The 25736-nt window shown below is 49.5% G+C and overlaps 2 protein-coding genes and 1 long non-coding RNA gene across 8 annotated transcripts in view; 2 read left to right on the top strand and 1 right to left on the bottom strand.

The window, feature by feature from the left end:
* eml1 (EMAP like 1) overlaps nt 1–13077 on the top strand; it is a 46966-nt gene extending 33889 nt beyond the window's left edge. For all 6 annotated transcript variants that reach the window (XM_030356668.1, XM_030356669.1, XM_030356672.1 and 3 more), the window contains 17 exons: nt 3414–3543; nt 4254–4403; nt 5010–5079; nt 5507–5614; nt 5744–5839; nt 6107–6241; nt 6464–6563; nt 7408–7559; nt 8450–8575; nt 9072–9203; nt 9402–9469; nt 9646–9734; nt 9963–10060; nt 10425–10512; nt 10672–10767; nt 10911–11041; nt 11352–13077. In XM_030356668.1, coding sequence (XP_030212528.1) covers nt 3414–3543; nt 4254–4403; nt 5010–5079; nt 5507–5614; nt 5744–5839; nt 6107–6241; nt 6464–6563; nt 7408–7559; nt 8450–8575; nt 9072–9203; nt 9402–9469; nt 9646–9734; nt 9963–10060; nt 10425–10512; nt 10672–10767; nt 10911–11041; nt 11352–11477 — 1895 coding nt within the window. In that variant the 3' untranslated portion in view covers nt 11478–13077. The remainder of the gene's footprint in view (nt 1–3413; nt 3544–4253; nt 4404–5009; nt 5080–5506; nt 5615–5743; nt 5840–6106; nt 6242–6463; nt 6564–7407; nt 7560–8449; nt 8576–9071; nt 9204–9401; nt 9470–9645; nt 9735–9962; nt 10061–10424; nt 10513–10671; nt 10768–10910; nt 11042–11351) is intronic.
* LOC115544012 (uncharacterized) lies at nt 12129–14580 on the bottom strand. Its single transcript, XR_003976784.1, has 2 exons — nt 14273–14580; nt 12129–14013 (listed from the first exon to the last, which is right to left on the bottom strand). It is a non-coding gene; the product is annotated as an uncharacterized LOC115544012 (long non-coding RNA).
* Nucleotides 14581–17346: 2766 nt separating this feature from the next.
* evla (Enah/Vasp-like a) overlaps nt 17347–25736 on the top strand; it is a 32448-nt gene continuing 24058 nt past the window's right edge. The window contains 1 exon segment of the mRNA XM_030356680.1: nt 17347–18266. Within this exon segment, the coding sequence (XP_030212540.1) occupies nt 18244–18266 (23 nt within the window). The 5' untranslated portion in view covers nt 17347–18243.

The raw sequence follows: 25736 nt of genomic DNA, 5'->3' as shown, positions 1-25736 counted from the left end.
ACTGCCCCCTGCCCCCCCCCCCCCCCCCCCCCCACCCCACACACATACCCGCTTCCCCTGACCCCTCGGGCCTCCACAGCTCTCAGGGTGGTGCTGCATCCGCGAGGCCCCTCTGCCAAAGCGCGAGGTGCCGCTCACACAGGAAGTGGTTGGTTGACAGTTGGAGGCAGGAGGATTTGGAGGGTTATATACGACCCCGACAGCGGTTGTTTCAGTGCGCTGCACTCAGAGAGCTGTGGACGCAGAGGGGAGGGACCAGAAGATGTCCCTGTGTGGTAGCTGCTGCCCCGCACACTGAGCTGACTAACACACACACATATGAACACACCCACACATATTCGCGCACAGATGAACACACAGACTCGCACGCACCCAGACGCGGACCCACACGCACACGCAGACTCACGCACACACACACACACACACACACACACACACACAGACGCATACATACACACACACCTTACCACACACACACGCACACACGCACACCTCAACACACATACACACACACAAGCACACCAAACATACAGACGCACATATTCAAGACACATGCACGCCTAATTACACACACAAACACAGACGCACACGCCAAACACACACACACACACGCGCTGCTTCAGCGACACTGAGCTATCCCTGTGTGTGAGCTTGCAGTGGTTGCCGTGTGTCCCTGTCAACACCAGTCGATTAGCTGCGGATGAAAACTGCCACTTTTCTCGCTGTGTGTGCGTGTGTGTTTGCCAACGGCTCTGCCCCACTTTTTTGCACGCCGGGTATTTAGCGCTCTGTCACCATAGTAACAGCACAAAGAATCCCGACACTTTCCTCCACGCCGAGTTCCAAAACCCTCGACTCCACCGTTCCGAGAATCCTTTGCTTCTGAATAAGTAGAGGATTTCCGCCTGTGCAACCTCTCTCTCTCTCTCTCTCTCTCTCTCTCTCTCTCTCTCTCTCTCTCTCTCTCTCTCTCTCTCTCTCTCTCTCTTTCTCTCTCTCTCTCTCTCACTCTCTCTCTCTCTTTCTCCCTCTTTCTCTTTCGCTCTTTCTCTCGCTCTCGTTCTCACTCTCTCTCACTTTCTTTCACTTGCTCTTTCTCTCTCTTATTCTCTCTCTCCCTCTACCCATATTTTGTATATTTGCACTGAGATCGGTCCCAGTGTTTCTTTTGTTTCCATGGAGATCTTTTTGATTTCGCTCCTTGTGGTTTTTGTCAAAGCCTGGAGCATCGAGTCAAGGCGTTCCTATTCATGGAACTGACAGGGAAATAATCCCTGAAATACATGGTGATGATCAGAGGGTTTTGTGAAGCCTTCTCAAAAAACATTAAACTATTTGGCTATGTTGTTGCATTTCAAACCAAGAACGGAGATGTCCACAAACATGAGATATAAATATGCAGAATGAACACCGTGTCCTATGTCAGATTGGTTCGTCTAATAGAACAAAACACACAGCCATTCCAAATTCTGACTTTGATCTTTTCTGCATCTCCTCTCCTTCCTGGTCCCGAGTGACTGGCTCCGCCCCCACCCTCTTTCTTCTCCAATTGGCTCTGTGTGTTCTACATCCTGACTTGCCCCGCCCCCGCCATTCCATCTGCTGCTATAGTCACGGTGCAGCTGTACCTCAGCTCCACTGCCAAGCGCACCGGATCCGACTGCCGCTCCGCCGGTCTGAAGGCGCTAGCGCCCCCCCCGGCCGTCAGCCCCCCTGGCCCCTCCCTCCAGGCCGGGGGCCCGAGCAGGACCGCGGGGGTCCGGAAGACCCCCAGTATTAGCCTGCAGTTGAGGAAGTCAAGGAGCCTGAGTCAGTCGGCCTTCAGGCCCCTCGATACGCCAAGCTACCGTGGCCCCGTTCGCTCCCCCAGTCACTACTTCCAGATATGCTACTGAGCCCCAGGTATGCTACCTAGCCCCAGGTATGCTACTGAGCTCCAGGTATGCTACCTAACCCCAGGTATGCTACCTAGCCCCAGGTATGCTACTGAGCCCCAGTTGTGCAACCTAGCCCCAGGTATGCTACCTAGCCCCAGGTATGCTACTGAGCCCCAGGTATGCTACTGAGGTCCAGCTATGCCATTTAGCCCCAGGTATGCTATCTCCAGGTATGCTACTGAGCCCCAGGTATGCTACCTAGCCCCAGGTGTGCTACTGAGCCCCAGCTATGCTACTGAGGTCAAGCTATGCTACTGAGCCCCAGGTATGCTACCCAGCTCCAGGTATGCTACTGAGCGTAAGCTATGCTGCTGAGGTCCAGTAATGCTACCTAGTCCCAGGTATGCTACCGAGGTCCAGGTATTCTACCTAGCCCCAGGTATGCTATAGCCCCAGGTATGCTACCTAGCCCTAGGTATGCTACCAAGCCCCAGGTATGCTATCGAGCCCCAGGTATGCTACCGAGGACCAAGTATGATACTGAGGTCCAGCTATGCAACTGAGCTCCTGGTATGCTACTGAGCCCGTTATTTTACTGAGATCCAGTCATGCTTCTGAACTCAACAGACAGGCAGCTAGCTTTGACATATGCTAGCTAGCCTGACAGGGATGCTATTTTTATCGCAGTCCACTGTTTGAAGCCATCATACCTCATAGCGTCTTCCTTGTTCCTTCCCGCTTGTTCTTTCGTTTTTTTTTTTACAGTTTCGTATTTTCAGACACAACATATATACGATTTATTTGTTTTTACTGTCGCTTGTCATTAGAGTGGCATGTCATGATTCATAACACTAAATTTAGTGAAAAGAGAAAACAATCTCTTAGCCCCAAGCCCCTGGAAGCAAACAATATTTAAATATATGTTTGATTGTTACGTTAGATATTTTCGGAATTGCTACTTTTTGTCGTTAATAACGTATTGTTTGGTTTCATTTATGTTTTCTGCATGTTATTTGTCTATTGAAATATTAAAAAAGCATGTATATGTTTGACTGGTTCTGTGCCTCATTATGCTTGACTTCCATAAAGATGCTTCTGCTTGTGTGTGTTGTTGGTTCACATCTCCTCAGACCTGAAGGTCAAAGGGTGACACTTTACACCAATCTCTGTCACTTCATTCATGCCTTCTGCTGTCATGTGTTTCAAATGACTAATAAAGTCACTTAAAAGGGCACTCGGTTTGAAATTCAATGACGAACTTAAGTACCTTTTTGTTTAAAATTGCTTTCATCTCTGTCTTTTTTGTCGCACCTTCATTCTTACTCTTCCATTGCATTGACCTTCTGCTCTGTGAGCCACAGTTATGCTTATTCGTTTTATACCCATTGTTTTATCATCATTTCACAATCGCTTATACTACTAATTTCATACGTCCATTTCATCTTTTCATGTCATCATCACTCTGAAGCGCTCTCCATCTGAAGCCTCCATCGTTGTTTGTGGCCCTCACTGACTCCTGTGTGTTGCTTCCTCCAGAGGAGGGCTATGTGAAGATGTTCTTAAAGGGCCGCCCGGTCACCATGTTCATGCCCAGAGACCAGGTGGAGCCCTACTGCCTGGAGGCCAAAGCCGACCTGCCTGGGAGCAAACTCAAGCTGGACTGGGTGTATCCATTACCGTGGTGATAGTGATTTAGTGCAGACATGCGTTTCCTGACACAAAGAAACCGCTATAGCATGTTTACTTGGTGTGTTGCAGGGAGAAACAGAGAGTAAGGGTTGGATTCTTTTTTTTCTGATGACATTTTAATCCGATATTGATCTGTTGTAAGGTCAGGGGAGGGAGGGGGTTGTGATTGACAGCTCTGCACTCAGTCTGTCAGAGTGAATGTGGCTCTTTTCTTACTGCGGCCCCACAGCAGAACAACGTGTCCCTTACCCCCCGTCCCCCCAGACCAACATGAGGTCAACAAGGTCAGCAGCTGGCCAGAGACAACTGCTGTTTCTCTTCTTCTCCTCTGTCTCAGCAGTCTTGAGGAGATCCAGAGTAGATCCAAAGTAGAGACGGTTCTGCTTAATACAGACCGAAGTTTGGCACTCATAACACTGGTTTGAAAGATAGATAAACCACTAACTGAGTTTACTCTTCAATTCCATTAGCGCTGTAATGTTGTTTGTATTGGAGTTAGATAACATGTAGATTGCATTAGGATTATCGTGTATTACAATTATTCTAAGTAGAACATGATGAGACGACAGATAAAACGGTGCAGCTTAACTTCAGCCCTTCAAACAGCTGTCGATGGACAGAAGAATAAACCTTTACCTAGCCGGCCGTGTGACTTCGATGTGACTCCTTGACCGCCACAACGCTCAGATACGGTTACCGGGGCCGCGACTGCCGCTCCAACCTCTACCTGATGCCCACCGGGGAGACGGTGTACTTCATCGCCTCGGTGGTGGTGCTGTTCAATGTGGACGAGAGGCTGCAGAGACACTACACCGGGCACACGGACGACATCAAATGGTGAGGCACACACGCACGGACACACACACACACACAGACAACGTCAAGTGGTGAGGGAGGCACGCACGCACGTACACACACACACGGACAACATCAAGTGCTGAGAGACACACGAAAGCACGCACACTCAGGCATGTACACACACACACACACACACCCACAGACAACGTCACGTGGTGAGGGAGGCACTCACGCACGTACACACACACATGGACAACGTCAAGTGGTGAGGGAGGCACGCGCCCAGGGGCATGAGCGCACACACGCACACACAGTCCTGTCTCTCTATAGGAGTAAAGTGAGGATTGACAACACACAATACCATTGCAATAATGAGGGGCTACTCTCGTTGGGGGATGTGTCTACGTGTGAGTGACGTTTGGGGGGGGGGGGCAGTAACCACCAGCATCCTGAGGCTTGATCTCGGGCCCACTAGCACAGAGCTAGCTCTGCTGATCATCTCCACCGCGGCCTCTCCCTGACCGTGGTCGAGGAAGGGGTTTATGGGATGCGGCGGGGGATAACACACCCCTTGTCTCCTTACTCATTGAGATCAAACTACTGCGTCATATCTCTTTCTGTGTTTGTTGTTTTCCTTCTCACCAGCCTGGCTGTTCATCCTGACAAAATCACCATAGCAACCGGCCAGGTGGCGGGAACATCGTGTGACGGCAAGGTAAGGGCTGTGTTCCGATACATTTAGCATCGTAGCGTCTCCCATGAATCAATGGAATGAGGGGAAGTGTATTGAGTGTATGTAGTATTAGCTCACATTACTTAATATACAATAAACCATAATAACTCAGTGCTGATTTAAAGCACTGAGCCCCAGTATTTGATTGTTAAAATCTGTATAAATTGTTACCCATTCGTAAGGACTGAGGGCCATTCAACATAGAAATTAAAATTTTTTAACATCAATTTGTGTGTGTGTGTGTTTGTTTCTGTATGTATGTGTTTGTGTCAACGATGAGTGCATTTGTATGTCTGTGTTCATGGGTGTGTGTATGCATGTCTGTGTGTGTGTGTGTGCATGCATCTGTGTGTGCATGCATCTGTGTGTGTGTGTGTGTGTGTGTCTGTGTGTATGTGTGTGTTTGCAGCTGGCTCCTCACGTGCGTGTGTGGGACTCCGTCAGCCTCAACACGCTCCACGTTCTTGGCACCGGGTTCTTCGACCGGGGCGTGGCCTGCCTGGCCTTCTCCAAGTCGGTGAGTGACCCGAGGCCGACGCCCACACACCTGGGTCACATGATCGCTCCCCTGGAAACAGGAGGCTGCTTCGCCATGGAAACGTCCGTTGACAAGTTGTTGTTTGTTGTTGTTGATGTTGTGTTACAGAACGGTGGTAACACGCTGTGTGTGGTGGACGACTCCAACGACCACGTCCTCTCCGCCTGGGACTGGCAGAGAGAGGACCGCCTGGCTGACGTCAAGGTGTGTGTGTGTGTGTGTGTGTGTGTGTGTGTGTGTGTGTGTGTGTGTGTGTGTGTGTGTGTGTGTGTGTGTGTGTGTGTGTGTGTGTGTGTGTGTGTGTGTGTGTGTGTGTGTGTATGTGTGAGAGTGTCAGAGACATGGACCTGTTGACCAGTCCATGTGCGTGCTTGGATGTGTGTACGTGTGCGTGCTGTGCCCCCTCGGTTCTGCTGTTGACCGTGTCCGTGTGTGTGTGTGTGTGTGTGTGTGTGTGTGTGTTTACCCTAGTGCTCCAACGAGTCGATGTTCGCTGCAGACTTCCACCCCACAGACAGTCACGTCATCATCACCTGCGGCAAGTCTCACCTCCACTTCTGGACCCTGGAGAAAGGCCTGCTGGTGAAGAAGCAAGGCCTGTTTGAGGTAGGGATCCAGCTCCTCCTACTGAGCCTTCACAGTGTGCGGTGAACCTAGAGGGACCCTGTTTTAAAGACTTAAGACTTATTAAGACTCTATTCCAGGCCTTCCATGGTGGTGTTCTATTAGGATGGAGAATCACCTCTCTCTTTCTATTCCGGATTGTTCGAATTAAATAAACAACACCCAATCTAATCAGCAGGTGGTTTGTCCTCTTGTCTCCTCCAGAAACAGGAGAAGCCCAAGTTCGTCATCTGCGTGACGTTTGCAGAGAACGGAGACGCCATCACAGGAGACTCCAGCGGCAACATCCTGGTGTGGGGGAAAGGTAGCGTCTCTCCCTCCCCCCGGGCATAACCCATGTCTCCCCCTCTCTCCCTGTTCCCCGGTCCTCACCCATGTCTCCCCCTCTCTCCTCCTCTCCCCCTCCTCACCCATGTCTCCCCCTCTCTCCTCCTCTCTCCCTCCTCACCCATGTCTCCCCCTCTCTCCTCCTCTCCCCCTCCTCACCCATGTCTCCCCCTCTCTCCTCTCTCCCTCCTCACCCATGTCTCCTCCTCTACCCCTCCTAACCCATGTCTCCCCCTCTCCCCTCCTCTCTCCCTCCTCACTCATGTCTCCCCCTCTCTCCTCTCTCCCTCCTCACCCATGTCTCCCCCTCTCTCCTCTCTCCCTCCTCACCCCTGTCTCCCCCTCTCTCCTCTCTCCCTCCTCACCCCTGTCTCCCCCTCTCTCCTCTCTCCCTCCTCACCCCTGTCTCCCCCTCTCTCCTCCTCTCTCCCTCTTCACCCCTCTCTCCCCCTCTCTCCTCTCTCCCTCCTCACCCCTGTCTCCCCCTCTCTCCTCTCTCCCTCCTCACCCCTGTCTCCCCCTCTCTCCTCTCTCCCTCCTCACCCATGTCTCCCCCTCTCTCCTCTCTCCCTCCTCACCCATGTCTCCCCCTTTCCCCTACTCTCTCCCTCTTCACCCCTGTCTCCCCCTCTCTCCTCCTCTCTCCCTCTTCACCCCTGTCTCCCCCTCTCTCCTCTCTCCCTCCTCACCCATGTCTCCCCCTCTCTCCTCTCTCCCTCCTCACCCATGTCTCCCCCTCTCCCCTCCTCTCTCCCTCCTCACCCCTGTCTCCCCCTCTCTCCTCTCTCCCTCCTCACCCCTGTCTCCCCCTCTCCCTGCAGGCACCAACCGTATCAGCCAGGCGGTGCAGGGGGCCCACAGCGGCAGCATCTTCGCCCTGTGCATGCTGCGCAACGGCACCCTGGTCTCCGGGGGGAAGGACCGACGGCTGGTGTCCTGGAACAGCAGCTACCAGCAGATCCAGAGTGTGGAGGTAAACACCTCCACACACACACATGGCCCTCACTCTTTACTCAGCCTGACTGTAGTCAGCTACGTGGAGGTAAACACCTCCTCGGTCAGACTGTAGTCAGCTACGTGGAGGTAAACACCTCCTCGGTCAGACTGTAGTCAGCTACGTGGAGGTAAACACCTCCTCGGTCAGACTGTAGTCAGGTACGTGGAGGTAAACACCTCCTCGGTCAGACTGTAGTCAGGTACGTGGAGGTAAACACCTCCTCGGTCAGACTGTAGTCAGGTACGTGGAGGTAAACACCTCCTCGGTCAGACTGTAGTCAGGTACAGGGAGGTAAACACCTCCTCGGTCAGACTGTAGTCAGGTACAGGGAGGTAAACACCTCCTCGGTCAGACTGTAGTCAGGTACAGGGAGGTAAACACCTCCTCGGTCAGACTGTAGTCAGCTACGTGGAGGTAAACACCTCCTCGGTCAGACTGTAGTCAGCTACGTGGAGGTAAACACCTCCTCGGTCAGACTGTAGTCAGCTACGTGGAACCAGTGGACTGGAGGCTGGTTTAGCGGAGGTTTAGCATGCAAGAGAGAGCTTTTGTTCATATGCTAATGAGATGATGGTCTAATGACTTGGGGACATTCAATTAAAATGTTACTCAATGAATCCTCATTAAATTCACAGCATTGAAATTAACAAATATGTTTCATGTAGCAGGAGTGTCTGAGCTCATCCAGATGTATCACTAATCACTAATCCCATTTGATAACTGTGATGTCTAGTATTAATATTACTATATGAACCATGAAAAAGGCAGAGTGTGTACAATAACAAACATTACAGGGTTTGTGTTTTCAAGAAAGCAATAAGGAAACAGCGATCCCTCTCAGATTGATTCCATCCTCTCTGGTTCAGGTGCCCGAGCTGTTTGGACCAATCAGAACCATCGCTGAGGGCCGGGGGGAGAGCGTTCTCATCGGAACCACCAAGAACTTTGTTCTCCAGGGCAGTCTGGACGGGGAGTTCACCCCCATAACGCAGGTGGGTCGGCGCTCCACGACACCGTAACGTAATCAGTATCACCGGGGACACCTCGGCCTGGTCGGAGCATTTTGTCGTGCCGCCACAGACTAGAGTTATGGTTTGTTCAGAGTTCACTTCCGCATAGCCTCCTCCGGTGCTCCCCCACACACCCCCTTTACGCACTTTGTATGTTGTTAGTCCTGGCACTTAATGTACACACTTATGCATGTTGTATGGACTTACACTTAAAAACTCATTATTGTGTAGCATCTTATCCTTACTATCTTTGTTGTGTACGGAGAATGGGTTAACCCAACAATTGTTAGTGCTTGGAACTTGGTTCTATGAACATCCTCACTGTACCGACAGCGGTATATTGTTGTTTTTCTTTCTTCTGACAAATGTACTTATTGTAAGTCGCTTCGGATAAAAGCCTCTGTTAAACGCCCTGAATGTAAATGTTTGAGATGATAGAGGAGCAGACTGGTCCTAACCGGTCCTCATCTTGCTCCAGGGCCATACTGATGAGCTGTGGGGCCTGGCCGTCCATCCCTCCAAGCCTGTCTTCCTGACCTGTGGCTACGACAAGCAGGTCAGCCTCTGGGAGTCCCGGAGCCACCAGCCAATCTGGACCAAGCATCTGGACGTAAGCATGGGCAACAGCGCCCTCTGTGGGGAAACTGGGGAACTGCATTAGATTCAATTCAGGTTTTTAAGTTGTGTGTGTCTTTTCGAAAGACTTTTCAGTGTATGTTTATTGATTTATTTTTGTTTGTTTATGTTTTTGTCGCGATTTTCTCTTCTTTCTTTAAATGGATATGTTCATTTTGTGTTTCCTCCCCAGGAATCTGCCCAGTCAGCCTGCTTCCACCCGTCTGGGACGGTGGTTGCCGTGGGAACACACACGGGCAGGTACTGGAATCCTGTGAGACAAGATTTAATCGGAATCGGAATCGGAATCTCACCAAACATGACCCAACAGTGCTTCAATTACCAACGACAACAGCGCAACAACAACACTAACTGAAACTCCAGACTTCAGCGATGACGTTCATGTGTTGAGATTGATGGTTGTTTGGACCCTACAGGTGGCTGGTGCTGGACTCGGACTCCAAAGACCTGGTCACGGTCCACACAGACGGGAGCGAGCAGCTGTCCGTGATGTGTTACGGCCCAGGTGGGTCAGACATGAACCCTCTCTCCCTCCTCTCTCCTCCTCTCTCCTCCTCTCTCCCTTCTTTCTCCTCCTCTCTCCCCTCCTCTCTCCTCCTCTCTCCCTCCTCTCTCCCTGCCCCGGGCTGATGAACCCCCTCTGCTTTCCTCTCCTCCCCGTTCTCCGTGCCTTCTCCTGCATCCACCGCTCCAACGACCTCACGCATCTATCTGCTCCTCTCCTCCTATCTAGATGGGAACTTCCTGGCCATCGGTTCCCATGACAACTATATCTACATCTACGCCGTGACGGAGCAGGGCAGGAAGTACAGCCGGGTCGGGAAGTGCTCGGTGAGCGACGTTATTAATAGTCCCCCTAAACAGGCAGGGCAGACTTTATGTCCCCCACCAGGAACCACAGCTTTATATTTAGGCTCCTGTCCCGCCCCTTATATTTGGTTACATTGGCTCCGCCCCCTCCACCCCAAGTGACCTCTTCTTAGTATTTGTGCTAATAATAATAAAAAAAAGATGCATTCTCTGTACAAGTCAGACATCTGTGTGTGTGTTTGTGTGCTTGTGTGTTTGCGTTTGCACGTGTGTGTGTGTGTGTATTTGCACGGGTGTGTGTGTGTGTGTGTGTGCGTGCGTGCGTGCTTGCGTGTGTCTGTGTGTGTGAGGTGTATGAGTGATTAAAGTGTGTCTCCCCTCTCAGGGTCACTCCAGCTTCATCACCCACCTGGACTGGTCGGTGGACTCCCAGTACCTGGTGTCCAACTCTGGGGACTACGAGATCCTCTACTGTAAGGACCTGCTGCCCACCTCACACACCCCAGGATATCCAGTAGAAACAAGCAGAACCGCCGCCCTGACTTTAGCTTCTCTCTCCAGCCCCATCATCCGGTCAATATGTTATGATCATCATGGATAAACCATAAGGAGCCTTCTGTGTGTTTTCACAGGGATTCCGTCGGTGTGTAAGCAGGTGGTGAGTGTGGAGACCACCAGAGACATCACCTGGGGGACCAGCACCTGCTCCCTGGGCTTCGAGGTCTTCGGTAAGTAGCATGAACACACACAATCTCTCTCTCTCTCTCTCTCTCTCTCTCTCTCTCTCTCTCTCTCTCTCTCTCTCTCTCTCTCTCTCTCTCTCTCTCTCTCTCTCCTCTCCCTCACCTCTGTGTGGTCTGGTGTCCCTCAGGGCTGTGGCCGGACGGTTCTGATGGGACTGACATCAACGCTGTGTGCAGCTCCAATGAAAAGAGCCTGCTGGCCACTGGGGACGACTTTGGGAAGGTCCACCTCTTCTCCTTCCCCTGCTCCCAGTTCCGGGTAAGAGACGAACAATGGGTGGTTACCGGGGAGACAAACAGAGAATAATAACAAAAAAGGTATAGAGTATTGGAGTATAAGAGTACAGAGTAGCTTTGAGGAACATCTCAGAAGAGCTCCATCTCAGAGAGTTCATTCTGACTTGACATCAAATTCATCAATGACCAAAGCTAAAATGTTTAAATATAAATATGAATCTTATCTTTTCTAACCCAAAGGTCACATGACTGATAGACGTTATACAGGACGTTGACTTCAAAACAGTGATGGACTTTGTTTTGCTCCCCCCCCTCCTCCTTCTCTCCCCCAGGCTCCCAGTCATGCTTATGGTGGCCACAGCAGTCATGTGACCAACGTGAACTTCCTGTATGATGACAGCTTCCTGGTGTCGACGGGGGGGAAGGACATGAGTGTGATGCAGTGGAGGATAGTCTGAGGACTCGGGCAGCAGACCTGTGACAGGCTGCCACCCTCCTCCTACTAGACCTTGCTCCTCACGTCTCCAGACCAGGAGAATAATATCTGAACTGCACTAGAAGCCGACCAAACCAAACCCAAACGGAGACCACACACCAACCGGAGGAAGCATGACTGAGCAGGGTCGCAGCGCGGGGACTGTGTGAACTGACCTGAGCACTGAGTTACGATGATGTGAAGTGAAAGCTGTGTGGAACTCAACTAAAAGGACGACTTGAAGAAATCCCAGGTTTCCGCTAAAGAACAGAACTGGTGGATTGTCGCGTTGCTTTAAAAAATCCAGAAATAAAATAAACACAAAACACATCGCTTCACTTTGCCGCAAATGCTAAATATTTATTTTAACAGTACTGTTAAAGTGACGTGAAACACGTAGTGAATAGAATTTAACATGAGAACAAGGATTTTTATCCAACTAGCCAACAAAAAACCAAAGGCTCAGATTCAAACAGCATTTGTAAGTAGTAATAACGTTTAGCTATTTGATTTAGTGTCTCCCGTTGTATGTTATGAAGTCAATAACTTCCTCTATTGTCCCCAATTAATGGTTTAATATTGAGCATATTGGAGGAACCAAGTGCAGAGCAAAGTGATTTTAAATTATTTTGTATTTAACAACTCAGGAAAGCACTAAAGGAAGTTAATATTTTCTTGTTAAAGCCTTCTCTTGTCCAGGTACACCAACCCACCTTGGTAAAACACTAACCAACATTGAAATGTGGATATCACATTCATTTATATGTGAACAGTCGAAGAATCTGAAATCAGATCTGCTCAAATCCAATATTGTAATATTATACTAATAATAGTTAGGAATAATTCAGTATTTAGTCTGTACCAAATAAACCACTTGCAATTCCCATGTGAATGGTACTTTATAAAATCAGTGGTTTGCAGCATCTCAATGGTTTTATCCAAACCTTTTCCAAGTAGCATGGCATCAGTAATAACAGAACACGTGCCTTCCTCAACTGTAATCTGGAGAAGTCACAACTGTTTGTGCTTCTAATTGAATAACGAGACGGGCATCTTTTATCTGGAATGATACCGAGTCACAACCTAAACTGCCAATTTGTTCTGTCATGCGTGATGATGTGTAAATAGACCGAAAGGCTTTACAGTTGATCTAGTAGTTGAACGGTGAAGATGTATTGTTTGAAAAGTATCGTAACATGCATGAGGTTTGTTTGGTATGTGTTTCTTTTTTTTTTCTTTTTTTACCAGGCACTTGAATAGCCTCGAAGGCAGACGGGCAAGGCAGCGGGAAACTCAACCAAGCGCCTATTAAGTTGTTCAGTAACTTGATATTGTAAATTGTTCCCAAATCCGTTTTCTACCTGAAGGCATGTCTGGACGAGAGAGATGACCTTTGCACTGTAACTTAACTTCTGATGTGCTCTTCCGTCGTCCAATCTCAGCTAATAACACCAGAGAAACCACCAGAGAAACCTGGAGGTTTTTTTACTGGTCAACACTGCTTCTAATGCTTCCATTCAGAAACATGACTTCTTCACACGACGAACATGCAAATGCAAATAAACAAGCGCTTCTTGAAGGTTTTCAGAGTATGCGTGGATATGATCCGATATTTCTATATATTTTTTATCGATTTTTTATTTTTATACGATAAAGAATAACATGTTTCTTAAGATCACAGATCTGCATGAAAAAACGTCATATTTGATTCATTCCCACCTCCAAATATTTTTATGGTAGAAGTAAAATAATAAAAATGTTGAGAAAATGACAGAAATCCCTTAATGCTAACAAACATTATACTTATTTTCCAGTTTAGCTCAATGTAAATTGACATATTAAATATTCTCATTATGGTCAAATATAGACCTATCCTAATGGCATTGTTACTCCATTGTTACTCCATATTCAAATTATTCCTATACCTTTAAATTATGTTAAATTATTTAAGGGTTTTGTACGGTGAAGAAATAATGTAGATATTTATCGAGAATTTTCCGAAGATGCTTTTCAGTGTTTTCAGTCTAGGAAGCGTAAACGTGTACGTTGCTCTGAGCGTGTGCGCGCCGATCGGGCGGGGACGCGCAAAGGGCACAGTTCCACGTGGTGTCCACAGGGGGGCAGCACCGAGCCGACGCGTGCGTCCTTCGCCGGACATTCTCACATCTCCACCAAAACACTCGGGAAAATATATCCCACCAGGGAGGCGGCGGCTCACTACCACCATCCACCATTCATCGTCTTCTGCTCCGAATATCGTCGTACCATGGAAGTGGGGACTCCCAGCACATGGGGAGAGAGACAACGGAGCACAAAGAAGAGGGGAGCCAGCTCATAGTGCCTCCACATGCCCTATGGTCCTTCGCATCCAGAAGACGCAGTAGGGTACAAGGTGTAGGCCGTTGAACCGTCGGACTGATTGTGACCTGCTGAAGCGACCGCATCCCGCTGTCTTTAGTGGGGAGGAAACGAGGAGGATTGCTGGACGTGGTCCCCGGTTTCATGTAATCTTCCGTTGACTAGAAGACAAGAAAATGAGGTAAGCAGCGAGCGGCGGGACCGCCGCGTCATGACGGAGCGCAAACAGTGCCGCTCCATAAAGCGGCTTCGTAAAGCATCCACAATCAGCCTTGATTTGGCTCCGCTGGTTGAATACTTTACAAGAATTGCAGGATAGTGCGTCAGTTGCACATTATTGCAGTTCTACAGACGATCGCTTTTTTAATATTGGTTAAATATCTGCAATTAGGATAACGTTTTGATTTGGGGCCCACTCACCGACCTTCTGATGAATGGGATATCGTGAATTCGCTTTCTGTACTATTCCTTCATCGTCCAAACCCAAACCTCATACTCGTTTATAACGGTAATTAGGACCCATTGTCGTTTGTGGTCACGCCCATTTCGTTGAATGCAGCTTTTAGGGAGAGCGATGTTGTTGTCATGGGAACGTCAGCATCGTCTCCCGACACGCCAGATGCTATATGTGCTCAACATCTTTTTTACGTTGAATAGTACGTTGTTGTTTGCGTTTGCGGACACAGGAAACGAATTGATTGACGTGTCCCGGCACATGGCTGAGGCGTTCTCCGCACCCCAGGGGGTGGGCTGGGGGGGGTGGGGGGTGTATTTATTCTGCCGTTGCCGGGCAGGTTATCTCACACATGCGCGCGCCCGTACCGACACACAGAGAAAAACGCACATCAATGATCCTCAGTCTCCTAAACATACACACCGGCACACGTCAGCCTGTATGGAAAACGTGGCTGTCTGTAGTTTTAAATCCCATAAGTCTCTGTTCTAATTTGACTCGCGGTGGAATGAGATAGTATTCTGATCCCTGCCGTGGATGCAGTGGCATGCGGAATGCTAGGAGGCCCAGAGATGCTAGCCTCACCGGCACCCTGCGGTCCCCGTCTGTTTGGGAAACACTCTATGCCTTAGGTTTAATGTTTCCGTTAGCCGTGGCGCTACTGCATGAAAGACATCTTGTCGTATGACTCTGAAGTCGATGATTCTCAGGACAAAGCATAGTTTGTGTGTGTGTGTGTGTGTGTGTGTGTGTGTGTGTGTGTGTGTGTGTGTGTGTGTGTGTGTGTGTGTGTGTGTGTGTGTGTGTGTGTGTGTGTGTGTGGGGGGGGGGGGGGGGGGGGGTGTATTACTTGTGGTTGTGCATGTCCTACAAACAGAAGTGTGTGTGTGTGTGTGTGTGTGTGTGTGTGTGTGTGTGGAGAGGGTAACATCCTGAAGGCTGTGTGTGTTCTGTCTGGATAACCACATCACACGTCACTGTCTCATATTAGAGGAAGTTTATCTTACGTGATTCTAATCCAAACAACACACTAGTGTCCATCCGCTAAAAATAATCCAAACATCTCCCTGTTCTCTCTGGATGAACCCAGCAGTTTCCTGTACTTTGTAAATCTCTACTACATATGTTCTATTCTGTGTGTATTTGCGTGTGTTTTGTGTGTTTGTGTGTTGTGTGATGCGTGTGTGCCTGCCAAAAGCTCTCCTGTTCTGTTCGGCTCCTGAAGGGAAGTCTTAAATCTCAGGACCGCTCCACCGAGGTGGGGCTCTCAGGTCGCAGGGAGACACGTTAGAGTCCAACGCACACATCTGTTCAGCCCCCTGCTCCCTCACAGGCTGGAGGCTCCGCACACCTCCTCCTGCTACATGGCTGTGTGTTTGTGTGTGTGTGTGTTTGTGTGTGTGTGTTTGCACATGAATGCACGTGCAAACACACACACTGCTGTGATGCAGGCAGTGTGCATGCTCGTGCAAACACACACACACACACACACACACACACACACCTGTAATGCTGGAAGTGTGTGTGTGTGTGTGTGTGTGTGTGTGTGTGTGTGTGTGTGTGTGTGTGTGTGTGTGTGTGTGTGTGTGTGTGTGTGTGTCAGAGAGAGCACAGAGGGAGCCGTTCTCCTCAGTGATGCTTGATGACTACTGAGGCCCTCGCTGTGGTGACTGGTAAGAACTAAAGGGCAGAGAGACCAGAGAGAGAGAGAGAGAGACCAGAGAAACTGCAGAGTTATGCATCTCACTGCAGGGAAGGCTGCTGCTGACCTACAGCTGATCCCAGAGCAGCAGCACCTCAGAAGCCTGGTTCACACCCCTACTTATGAGTTCTCAGATGGAGTTTGGCTTTTTTATTCATGAAGCACAGAGCGATCTAGGAAATCAAATGAATAGCTATTCGCAGAAAAGCTGTTGTTTATTCTGTATAGTTTGTGTGATTCTTACAGATCAACTGATCATACCGACGTGATTAAGACTTGTTTGCCACCACAGTGTGATAGAAATGATAGTCATGTTTTGAAATAGAAAATATTTGGAGTTTGGTGCAAGAGTGAGAAGATATGTGGACAAGTTTCATGTCTGTGGTAACATAATCAACCAGATGCATTAGAACCGCTCGGATCTCATATCATGTTTAGACAGTCCTCCTCTGTCTTGTCGGTCGGTCTCTCTCTCCTCTTCTCCTTGTTTCATAACCTGTTCTATTAACAGCTCCGTCTCCACTAGAAGGGAGTCACGTCCCCCCTGTGGTGGAGTGTTGGTCGGCTGGTTCATAGACCTATGTTGGAGTGCGTGTGTCTCCTCTTCTGCAGCTGTCTCTCCCCTCAGTCCCCATCGCTCTAGGCCGTCCTCCGAGTTTCACCCAGCTGCTGACTTACCTGGGAAAGCAGCACAGCAATGTTTGCTAACCTTGTTCACAGAACTACAAAAACACATTAGAGACGTTTTTAAATTGTATTCTCAATCCCGCACTCCTTAAGAGGGTAAGTTAAGATAAGAGTTCAATGGGCCCTAAAACATGTCCATCAGATTAGTAGCAGAGCTGAAAGTGGCGTGTGTGATAGTGGACTCCTTACGTTAATACCCCCCCCTGGGATAGAATCTCCTCCTCAGCATGGAAAGTCAAGAGCTGTTGCAACCCCACGTTAACTACTGTCTGTCTTTGCTTACTGCATTCCTGGGCTTTTCTGGATGTTGTTTTATTGCTAGCATTGTCCTCTGTCCGTCGTGGACATCCTGAACAACAATCTGGACTGGGGGGTGAATCTAGACCATGCTCATGGCATCCCATTCATCTGTGTCTAGATGCCCCTACATCCAGACTAGTTTAGATGACCATGGTCATGGTTTAGATGGTCATTCCATGTTCAGTGTAGAATGTCTCCTGTAGGTAAGCTAACTACGCCCGGTCTGGTCGGCTCTTAAGAGGCTGAACGCTCTTTGTTTGTTTGCCCTGCGACTCATGGCTACAAAGCAGCTTAATGGGGTTATCTTCGCCGAGGCCAGATGGACCAGGAGCAGGCTCCAATGAAACGCTAAGACGACCCAACAGCGAGTGACACCGAATTGAAGGAACACTGTTGATCTGTGATACAAAGCAACACGGCTCTCTGAATTTCCGGGCTTCAATGTGCCTCCGATTAGGGGAGGAATGCTGCGTTGCAGTCGACGTCGTGGTCGGGAGATAACAGCGGGAGAGTTGCGTCTGTCAGCGCTTATCACGAGAGCATTATTAATTATCTGAGCAATTATCTGTTACATGCAACCGCTCGGTAGCTGGATAAACTATCATATACTGGAGTAAATAACACCTTCTCTATCCTGTGTACTGCTCAGTTGTTCACAGGATTAGGAAGATTTTCCATTGCTTGCATGATACAGGCATAGTAGAACCCTCTATCCTGGGTACTAGTGAGGGTTTTCCAGGATAGAGGGTTTTAAGTAAAGGCAGCGTAAAAACTTCTCTATCCTGTGTTCTGCTCAGTAGTGGCACAGAGACAGATGTCCATTCCTTGGACCAGAGCAGGATAACTGTTCTGAAATGGTCACATGATCTCCCTCGGATTCTCTATCTCACAGTCTCTCTCACTCACTCCTGCCCCCTCCTCCTGCTTCACTTTCTCTCTCCTTCCTCCTCCTTCCTCCTCCTCTCAATCGCCGTCGCTCTGACTTGTCCGCTGTGTTTACCCGTTGGTGAACGGGGCTGACTGCTGGCCGCCTGCTCCGTCACTGGTTGGGTTTTCTTTCCGAGCATGTGAGGAAAAGAAGATAATATTTCCCCCTTGTGCTGAACGGGAGCTGGACGCGATGCCTTCTGCTGTCTCCACCCTCGCTAATGCCTCTCCTCCATAATCACACCTTCTGGCTTCCATCTGACGGAGCCGTCAATCGGCTGTAACCTAAGCTCCCGGAGAGCGAGCGGAGCGGAGGGCAACATGTACTCCCTGGATGACTTCGGGTAAGGAGCCGCTCTTGTGTTCTGGACTGTCTCTCCCTGTTCCCTGACTCTCGCTCTCTCGCCCCCGCTCCCTTCCTCTCTGCGCATCTGAATTCTATGAAATGGAAGGCAATGGGCTGTGGAAAGTGTGGTGGTGGTGGTGGTGGTGGTGGGGCGAGCGAGGAGAAAGCTATGTTCCTGCGTCTCCTGCCAGGGTTTCTGAGTCTCCAGGCTCTGTTTAAAGCTTGTTCTCACCGCACAGCGGAGCCATGTTTAGATGTTTAGCTGTGTGTGTGTGTGTGTGTGTGTGTGTGTGTGTGTGTGTGTGTGTGTGTGTGTGTGTGTGTGTGTGTGTGTGTGTGTGTGTGTGTGTGTGTGTGTGTGTGTGTGTGTGTTCAGTCTCCGAGTTGGTCATCTTTGACTTCAGTTTCTATCTAGAGAGACAGAGAGATTTACTTTCTCTCTCCATCTCTTGCTTTCCCACAAATCTCTCGCTGGCCAGCTGTTGGTGGATTGGTTAAATCATGAACGAGCTTGTCTGTCAGTGTGTCCGTTCAGCTGCTCTGGATCGGCCATCGAGAGAGAGGGAGAGGGAGAGGGAGAGGGAGAGGGAGAGGGAGCTAATCTGTGAATGGCAGCATGGACTCTCCAGCACAGATCCGGGGTTTCGAGGTAATGTGGACTTGTCAGATTAGTGAGCAGGACATGTTGATTCGCTGGCAGTCCGATTCAGATGTGCTTCAGGATAAAGTACAGTAGGCCGCATCAAAGAGTGATACTGACTCATGCTATGGTAATCCAGTGTTAAACTCTCTGTATTTCCCACCCTTGGAGCTCTGGTGGTAAACAGTGTTGTCATGGTTCCTGTTCTGGGAGAACCACTTAGTCTCCTTCATCCAGCATTCCTCCATTTAGCTAATATTTGTTTTCTTTCCTCTGGTTCAGAAGACAAAGAGAAAAATGTAATTTTGCCTCAACGCCTTGTCAGAAAAAAGCACAACGACTCAAGAGATATCATTCTGGTTGTCCGGTAACTGGTCACGAACCATCGTTATTTAGGACATTTTATCAACCAAGCAAATCATATATTACGGCCAGAGTGATCAATGCCCTGATTGACAGGTGACATCATTGTGAGCTGGACCCGCCTCCTCGTGCCCTGACCCCCGCTCAGCCAGCAGCACCGGGTCACGCTGCCCCCCCTCCTAAGCGCAGTGTGTCGATACTCTGGGGGGGGGGGGGCGGGGGGGGCTGCCTGCGGTATGGTGGTCTACAGAGTCCACACAGATCCGGATTAAAGTGGTGGAGGGGAGGGGTGTGGGGGGGGGGGCAGGTCGTACCATATGGGGCTGTAACGACCCGCCCCCGGGCTGCAGGCCAGCTATTGAAAACAAGCTATAGCATGGAGCCACAGCCCCATAGGCAGTCCTTTATTAAGGGAACTGATGTATCTGGTCCCTTTACTTACATCTCAATGAAGAGGATACGAGGTGTTGGGAATCAGGGCCTGCTCTTCTACATATTTTATTGGACAAGCTGTCCATTGGGCCAGAACTCCCGAGCTGACCCACTCATTCTAAACGTTTGGCCAGGGAACCATTCCAATGATCCATAATAGATGGATGCATCACACATTGTTCCATCACACATTTCCGGTCAATATTTATCTGACCTAGAATATTCCAGGGGGCTTAAACCTTTTTTATATTCTAAATTTGGATGTGATTTCTGAACCTGGGTGTGTGAATGTTTCTAACCCCTGAGCATCAGGCAGTATCGGCCACGGTCGTAGAGGGGGAGAGCCCTGGGCTGGGACAGGATGCTCAGGCTATCGCCTCTCTGGCGGAGCCAGAATCACACGCTGGCCAATGATAAATCTCGTTGGCACATGTCAGGAGTCTTGTACACTAAATGGCTGTTTACTGAAGCCCGCTATAAGCCTAGTTCTGCTGACTAGGAGCCTCACAGGGGCAATCACTCACAGCCGCCTGCTTTCAGTGCCGTTTGGTTCTACTGAGTCTTGTACTTTAACACAAACGCACGTGTCAGAATCCAAAACCTGACCCTGGTGTTTTGGATGCTCGGAAAAGTGTGTGTGTGTGTGTGTGCCTTTGGGTGTAGTCCTTAAAAGGCTGAACTTGTTTTTATTGGATCAGTTGATCAAACCAACGCCGTCTGAATTAGCATCCCACTGTGGGGAAGGATTTAGCAGATTTAGCTGAAATTAGCTTTAACTTTACACTGTGGACACCGGTGGCTATTTCTCTCTCTCTCTCTCTCTCACACACACACACACACACACACACACACACACACACACACACACACACACACACACACACACACACACACACACACACACACACACACACACACATTTTCCGTTTTCACCCCCCGGTCTGGCTGGCACCCTAATCTATACGACCAGATTACAGTGCACCCCACTTTTCATCAGGGCAAACCCTGCTTAACTCTGGGTGACCATGGCAACAGCTGGCAGCCGAGTTGAAGGGGGGGGGGGGGGGGAACCCTGATTCCTGCCCCCCTACTCTGTTAACTGCAGCTATCTGTCCATTTATTGTTTCATAGGGTGTTTCTCTGTGATTGTGTGCACAGCAGTGTGAGGGTAACAGTGTGTGTCTTGCACATATGTTGGTGTGTAGTAGAATGTTGTTGGGGGCAGGGCTTGATTTTGGAAGCTGTGAGGTAATCTCCCTTAGGGGGCTAACAATATCACACACACACACACACACACACACACACACACACACACACACACACACACACACACACACACACACACACACACACACACACACACACACACACACACACACACACACACACACACACACACACACACAAAGTAATACACACACACAAAGTAATACACACACACAGTAATACACAGTAATACATGCTCATCTGTCCTGCAGACAGCAGACCGGTCAATGACTTCATCTCTGTCAGTCCTTTGTTTCCGGGTAGATGAGTGGATCTCCCAGTCTCTTTCCCCATAAAGTGCAAGAGATGCACTTTAAATCAAACTCCCCACTCTCTTAGAGGAGCGGATCCTGTTACAATCTAAAGTGGATACCAACGGTTTTATTTCCCCAGGTTTTTCTGGGTTCTTCTGTGGGGTCGTCACTCTTGAACGATTCACTGGGCTTCTGTCTGGAGGATTATATCTTCTAATGGCTGGTGATTTTGCGAGCAGCCCGACAGTGTAGCAGAACAAGAAGGGGCCGCCGGTGATCGTCTCTCTGCTCTGCGTGTTTTCTTTGTTCTTTAAACATGGATGTGCATCATCTGCAATCGCTCCGATACTGCCTCCCACAGAGTGTCAGCGACTCTGGACTGTTCTACACTCATAACAACTCTGCCAGGTTGGTCGGCCAAGTGTGTTTGTCTGTGTGTTTGGGCGTGCGTGTGTGTTGTGTGTGTGTGCATGTGCGTGTCCTCTTGGTTAAAGTTGTGTTATTAAAGGTGCTGTGAATGGACGATAGTACTCTGATTATGAACCGGGCCCTATCTTGGTTGATGTGTGTCCATCTCTGGTCTGAGTCTGAGTCTCCCTCTCAGAAGGTTCACTACATCTCTTTGTGTCTGTGATGAATTTCTCGCTGATATTTTCATGTGTGTGTGACAGAGGTAATCCACAGGCCAAATCGTTGTGTTTAATCACAACTAAATCACCAATGTTATCTCATACTTTTTTTGTATGAGGAATTGTGTGTTAAATGTATGCATAAATGTTTTTTTTGTGTGTGCATGATGTGTGTGCGCGCACGTATGTGTACAGTTCACGTGTTCCTCTATTCAGTGTACCACTCTGTCCCATGGCGGGCCCGTCGGAATGACAGGATATTAAACGTTCAAAGTTGTTTGCAGTGCTTCCAGTGAGCTGCTCTTCGTGCAGACCTTCAGAGGATGCAGCTGATAAAAATAGCCTGATGTATGAAGCCTTCACTCAGCACCTTGCGATATGATCGTATTCTAAACATGCAGAGCTCCATGTATTGTGTATGCTTTGAATAGGCAGGCTTCCTCCTTTCCATGTTTTATTCACAACACTTTCAATGAAAACTTGGCTTCTGGCTAAAACCATAACCTTTCGGTCCAGTTCTCTTTCTCTCTCTCTCTCTCTCTCTCTCTCTCTCTCTCTCTCTCTCTCTCTCTCTCTCTCTCTCTCTCTCTCTCTCTCTCTCTCTCTCTCTCTCTCTCTCTCTCTCTCTCTCTCTCTCTCTCTCTCTCTCTCTCTCTCTCTCTCTCTCTCTCTCTCTCTCTCTCTCTCTCTCTCTCTCTCTCTCTCTCTCTCTCTCTCTCTCTCTCTCTCTCTCTCTCAGGGCTTTGAGGTCAGCTGACCTCGATAGCCATCTTGTCAACAGTTACTACCCGGTGATGTAACGTGCACGACAATGAGGGTTTATCTGTGCATTATGGGGAGTATATTTTCTGTGCCAGCTGCCCCTGCTCTTTATCCCATTAGAGCCTCACACTCACTTGGCCTCTACTGGCAGATGCACTTGACTCTGGAGGAGAGAGGAAAAGATAAAACGCTTTCAGACCGTACATTTGGTTGGATGTTTGGGTTTTGTGTGAAACTAGGATCCTGTGAGGTGTTTGGCATGGGTAATACCCTAACATAGTACAAAATAATCAAATCCTACAAAATATCATACAACAACCTTAAAATGGAACATTTTGGAGCAGACTTAATTTAACAAACATAATATAAGGGCGGGATGTGCCTCAGGAGGCAGAATGTGTGCAACTGTGCATGAATGGGTGAATGCTAGGCAATACTGTAAAGCGCTTTTTAACGCTTTATAAACGCAGTCCATTTAACCAAAAAAAAAATATATATAAATAGCGTCTGGCCCATTTGAAGGTCTGATAATAGACCTCTCACCTGGGTGGCAGATTAAGGTATATCTGAATCAGTAGGAAAGGGAATTAAAGTGGTAGTAGTGGAAAGCAACCGCAACGTTGGTTGCGGAAGTGACTCGCCGACATTACAACCCCTCTAACGGGGCATTAGATCCAGTGACCGGCCCGCCACACGCAGGACACTGAGAACATAAGACCTTGAGTGGGACGCTATTAATGCCACTAGGAGGACCTACTGCGATGGCGGCTCCCTCCAGGGCCGCTGCTGGCCTGTACAGCGCGGTGCTTCTACTGTCGTCTCTATTGTAATCCGTCCAGGAGGCAGAGGGCCTCTCACAGCACAGCGGAGCCCGGACCCAAAGTCCTAAAGTCAGAGGTGAAGGGAGACAGGATGGGGGCGGATTATATCAAATGGGAGCCGTATCCGTGGCACTTTGAAGCTTTCAACGCTCGGATTTATAGTTTGAAAAGTGGGGAGTGTTGGATATATATTCCTATTGCTAAGCTGCATTATTCTATGGTGTACAGTAATGCCCTGATGATCTCCGGTGAGAGGCATCAGCCCTGCGCTGTCCTGCCTCTTGGCTCTTGCGCCTCGCTGTTGGCTCGGGGCCTCTGGCCTCGTCAGCAGGGCTCTACGTGCACCAGCCCGGGGCTCGTGCACCGCTCCTACCATTCATCGTATGAACAAACGCCACGCTGTCGGAAACAGAAATAAAGTATTTCTTCTCTGGGCCTCTTGGTCACAAGGCTTCATCACCCGCACAGCCTGACTCAACCCTCACTGCGTCACATCAAGCCCCACTGCGGTCTTCATCACTGCAGCACACCTCCCACTGCCTAACCCCTCACTGGACCACACCAACTGCCTAACCCCTCACTACACCAGTCCTCCCACTAACAACCCCTCACTGGACCACTCCTCCCACTGCTAACTCCTCACTGCACCAGTCCTCCCACTGCCTACCCCTCACTGCACCACACCTCCCACTGCCAACCCCTCACTGGACCAGTCCTCCCACTGCCCAACCCCTCACTGGACCACTCCTCCCACTGCCTAACCCCTCACTGGACCACTCCTCCCACTGCCTAACCCCTCACTGCACCAGTCCTCCCACTGCTGCCTTGTAGGAGTAGAGAGGTTGTCCTCCTGGTCACAGTGCTTAGTGTGCCTGCGCTGTTCTTAGTTACTTCCTGTCCGCCGCACTGCTTGGCCCGCTGTGTGACTGAACCGTCTTTCCCCGTGGAGCTGATGATTAGCCGGCGAGAGTTAAATCCAGTTCAGCTACATTTAAGACCGGTGAGGTAATGATGACGTGTCTGCCTGGCTCGGCCTCTAATCCAGGTAGAGTCTGGACCCATTGCCCCCTAAGCGCGCACGCACGCACGCACGCACGCACGCACGCACGCACGCACGCACGCACGCACGCACGCACGCACGCACGCACGCACGCACGCACGCACGCACGCACGCACGCACGCACACACACACACACACACATACACACACACATACACACACACATACACACACACATACACACACACACACACACACACACGCACGTGCACCCCCAGGCACAGGCTCCCACTGTGTGTGGGTTTAGTGTTAATTTGTGAGAATGCTAGTGCACATGTTTGTACAAGCATCTTTGAATTGAAATCCAGCTAAAAATAACTCGCCTTTATTTTGGGATTTGTATATTATATGGTGTTCCCATTTTCCTAGAACAGGAAGTTGGTATTACCGGGCAAAATAGGGAGGAGTCATACGGGTTATTATGGCTGTAATAGATGATTGAAAGCTAACTGTAGGTGTATTTTCAATACAACTCTCACTTCCTCCAACAAGAAGTCCTTTGTCACCGCTCGCTTCGTCTTGATTCATGTTTAGTTGTCGGTTGTCGCAGCAGTGTGCAGATGCACGCAAAACTTCATGCAGCTCTCGCACGACCGCTCGTGTGCGCCGCCGCCGCGGTGTCACCGTAGCTGTTCAGCTCATCACATGACCCTGAGCAGGCCCGCCTCACAGCAGGCCCGCTCTGTGGGGCACTAGAAAGAGTAAACAATTACCATGGCAACCGGGGCGTGCCGCCCCCCGGGGTGCCGTCTATATATCCATCACAGCCCCCTGCAGCCCCATCGTCCCCTGACCTCAGCTGGGTGCCTTCCAGGCTCAGCCCCACAGAGCCAGGCTCCTTCAGTGGAAGCTAATTCAGTTTACACTATTGAATCCCCTGACCATTTTAGAATGAATCAGCATCTGAGTGATGTGTGTGATGGTGTGATGATGTATGCATCATGATTGAATGTAGCGGGCACAGCTGGAACGGTTTCTTAGTGTTGGCCAACATGTTTGACCTCAGAGACACGTGGTGATTGACTTCTGTGGCTCAGGCGCTCTCTGAAGTGCATCTTATGAATGTCCTGTTTGGTTTGCATGAAGGCATTGCCAAGTGATATACAATAAAATACCGTGGATCCAACGGAGTATAACTTACAATACTGTACACATGCACACACAGGCTCACACACACACACACACACACACACGCACGCGCGCGCACGTGCGCTTATGTATCAGGTCAAAACAAGAGCCTC

Source organism: Gadus morhua, chromosome 5, assembly GCF_902167405.1.
Source record: "Gadus morhua chromosome 5, gadMor3.0, whole genome shotgun sequence".
Lineage (NCBI taxonomy): Eukaryota > Metazoa > Chordata > Actinopteri > Gadiformes > Gadidae > Gadus > Gadus morhua.
This window is presented reverse-complemented; position numbering and strand designations above follow the sequence as displayed.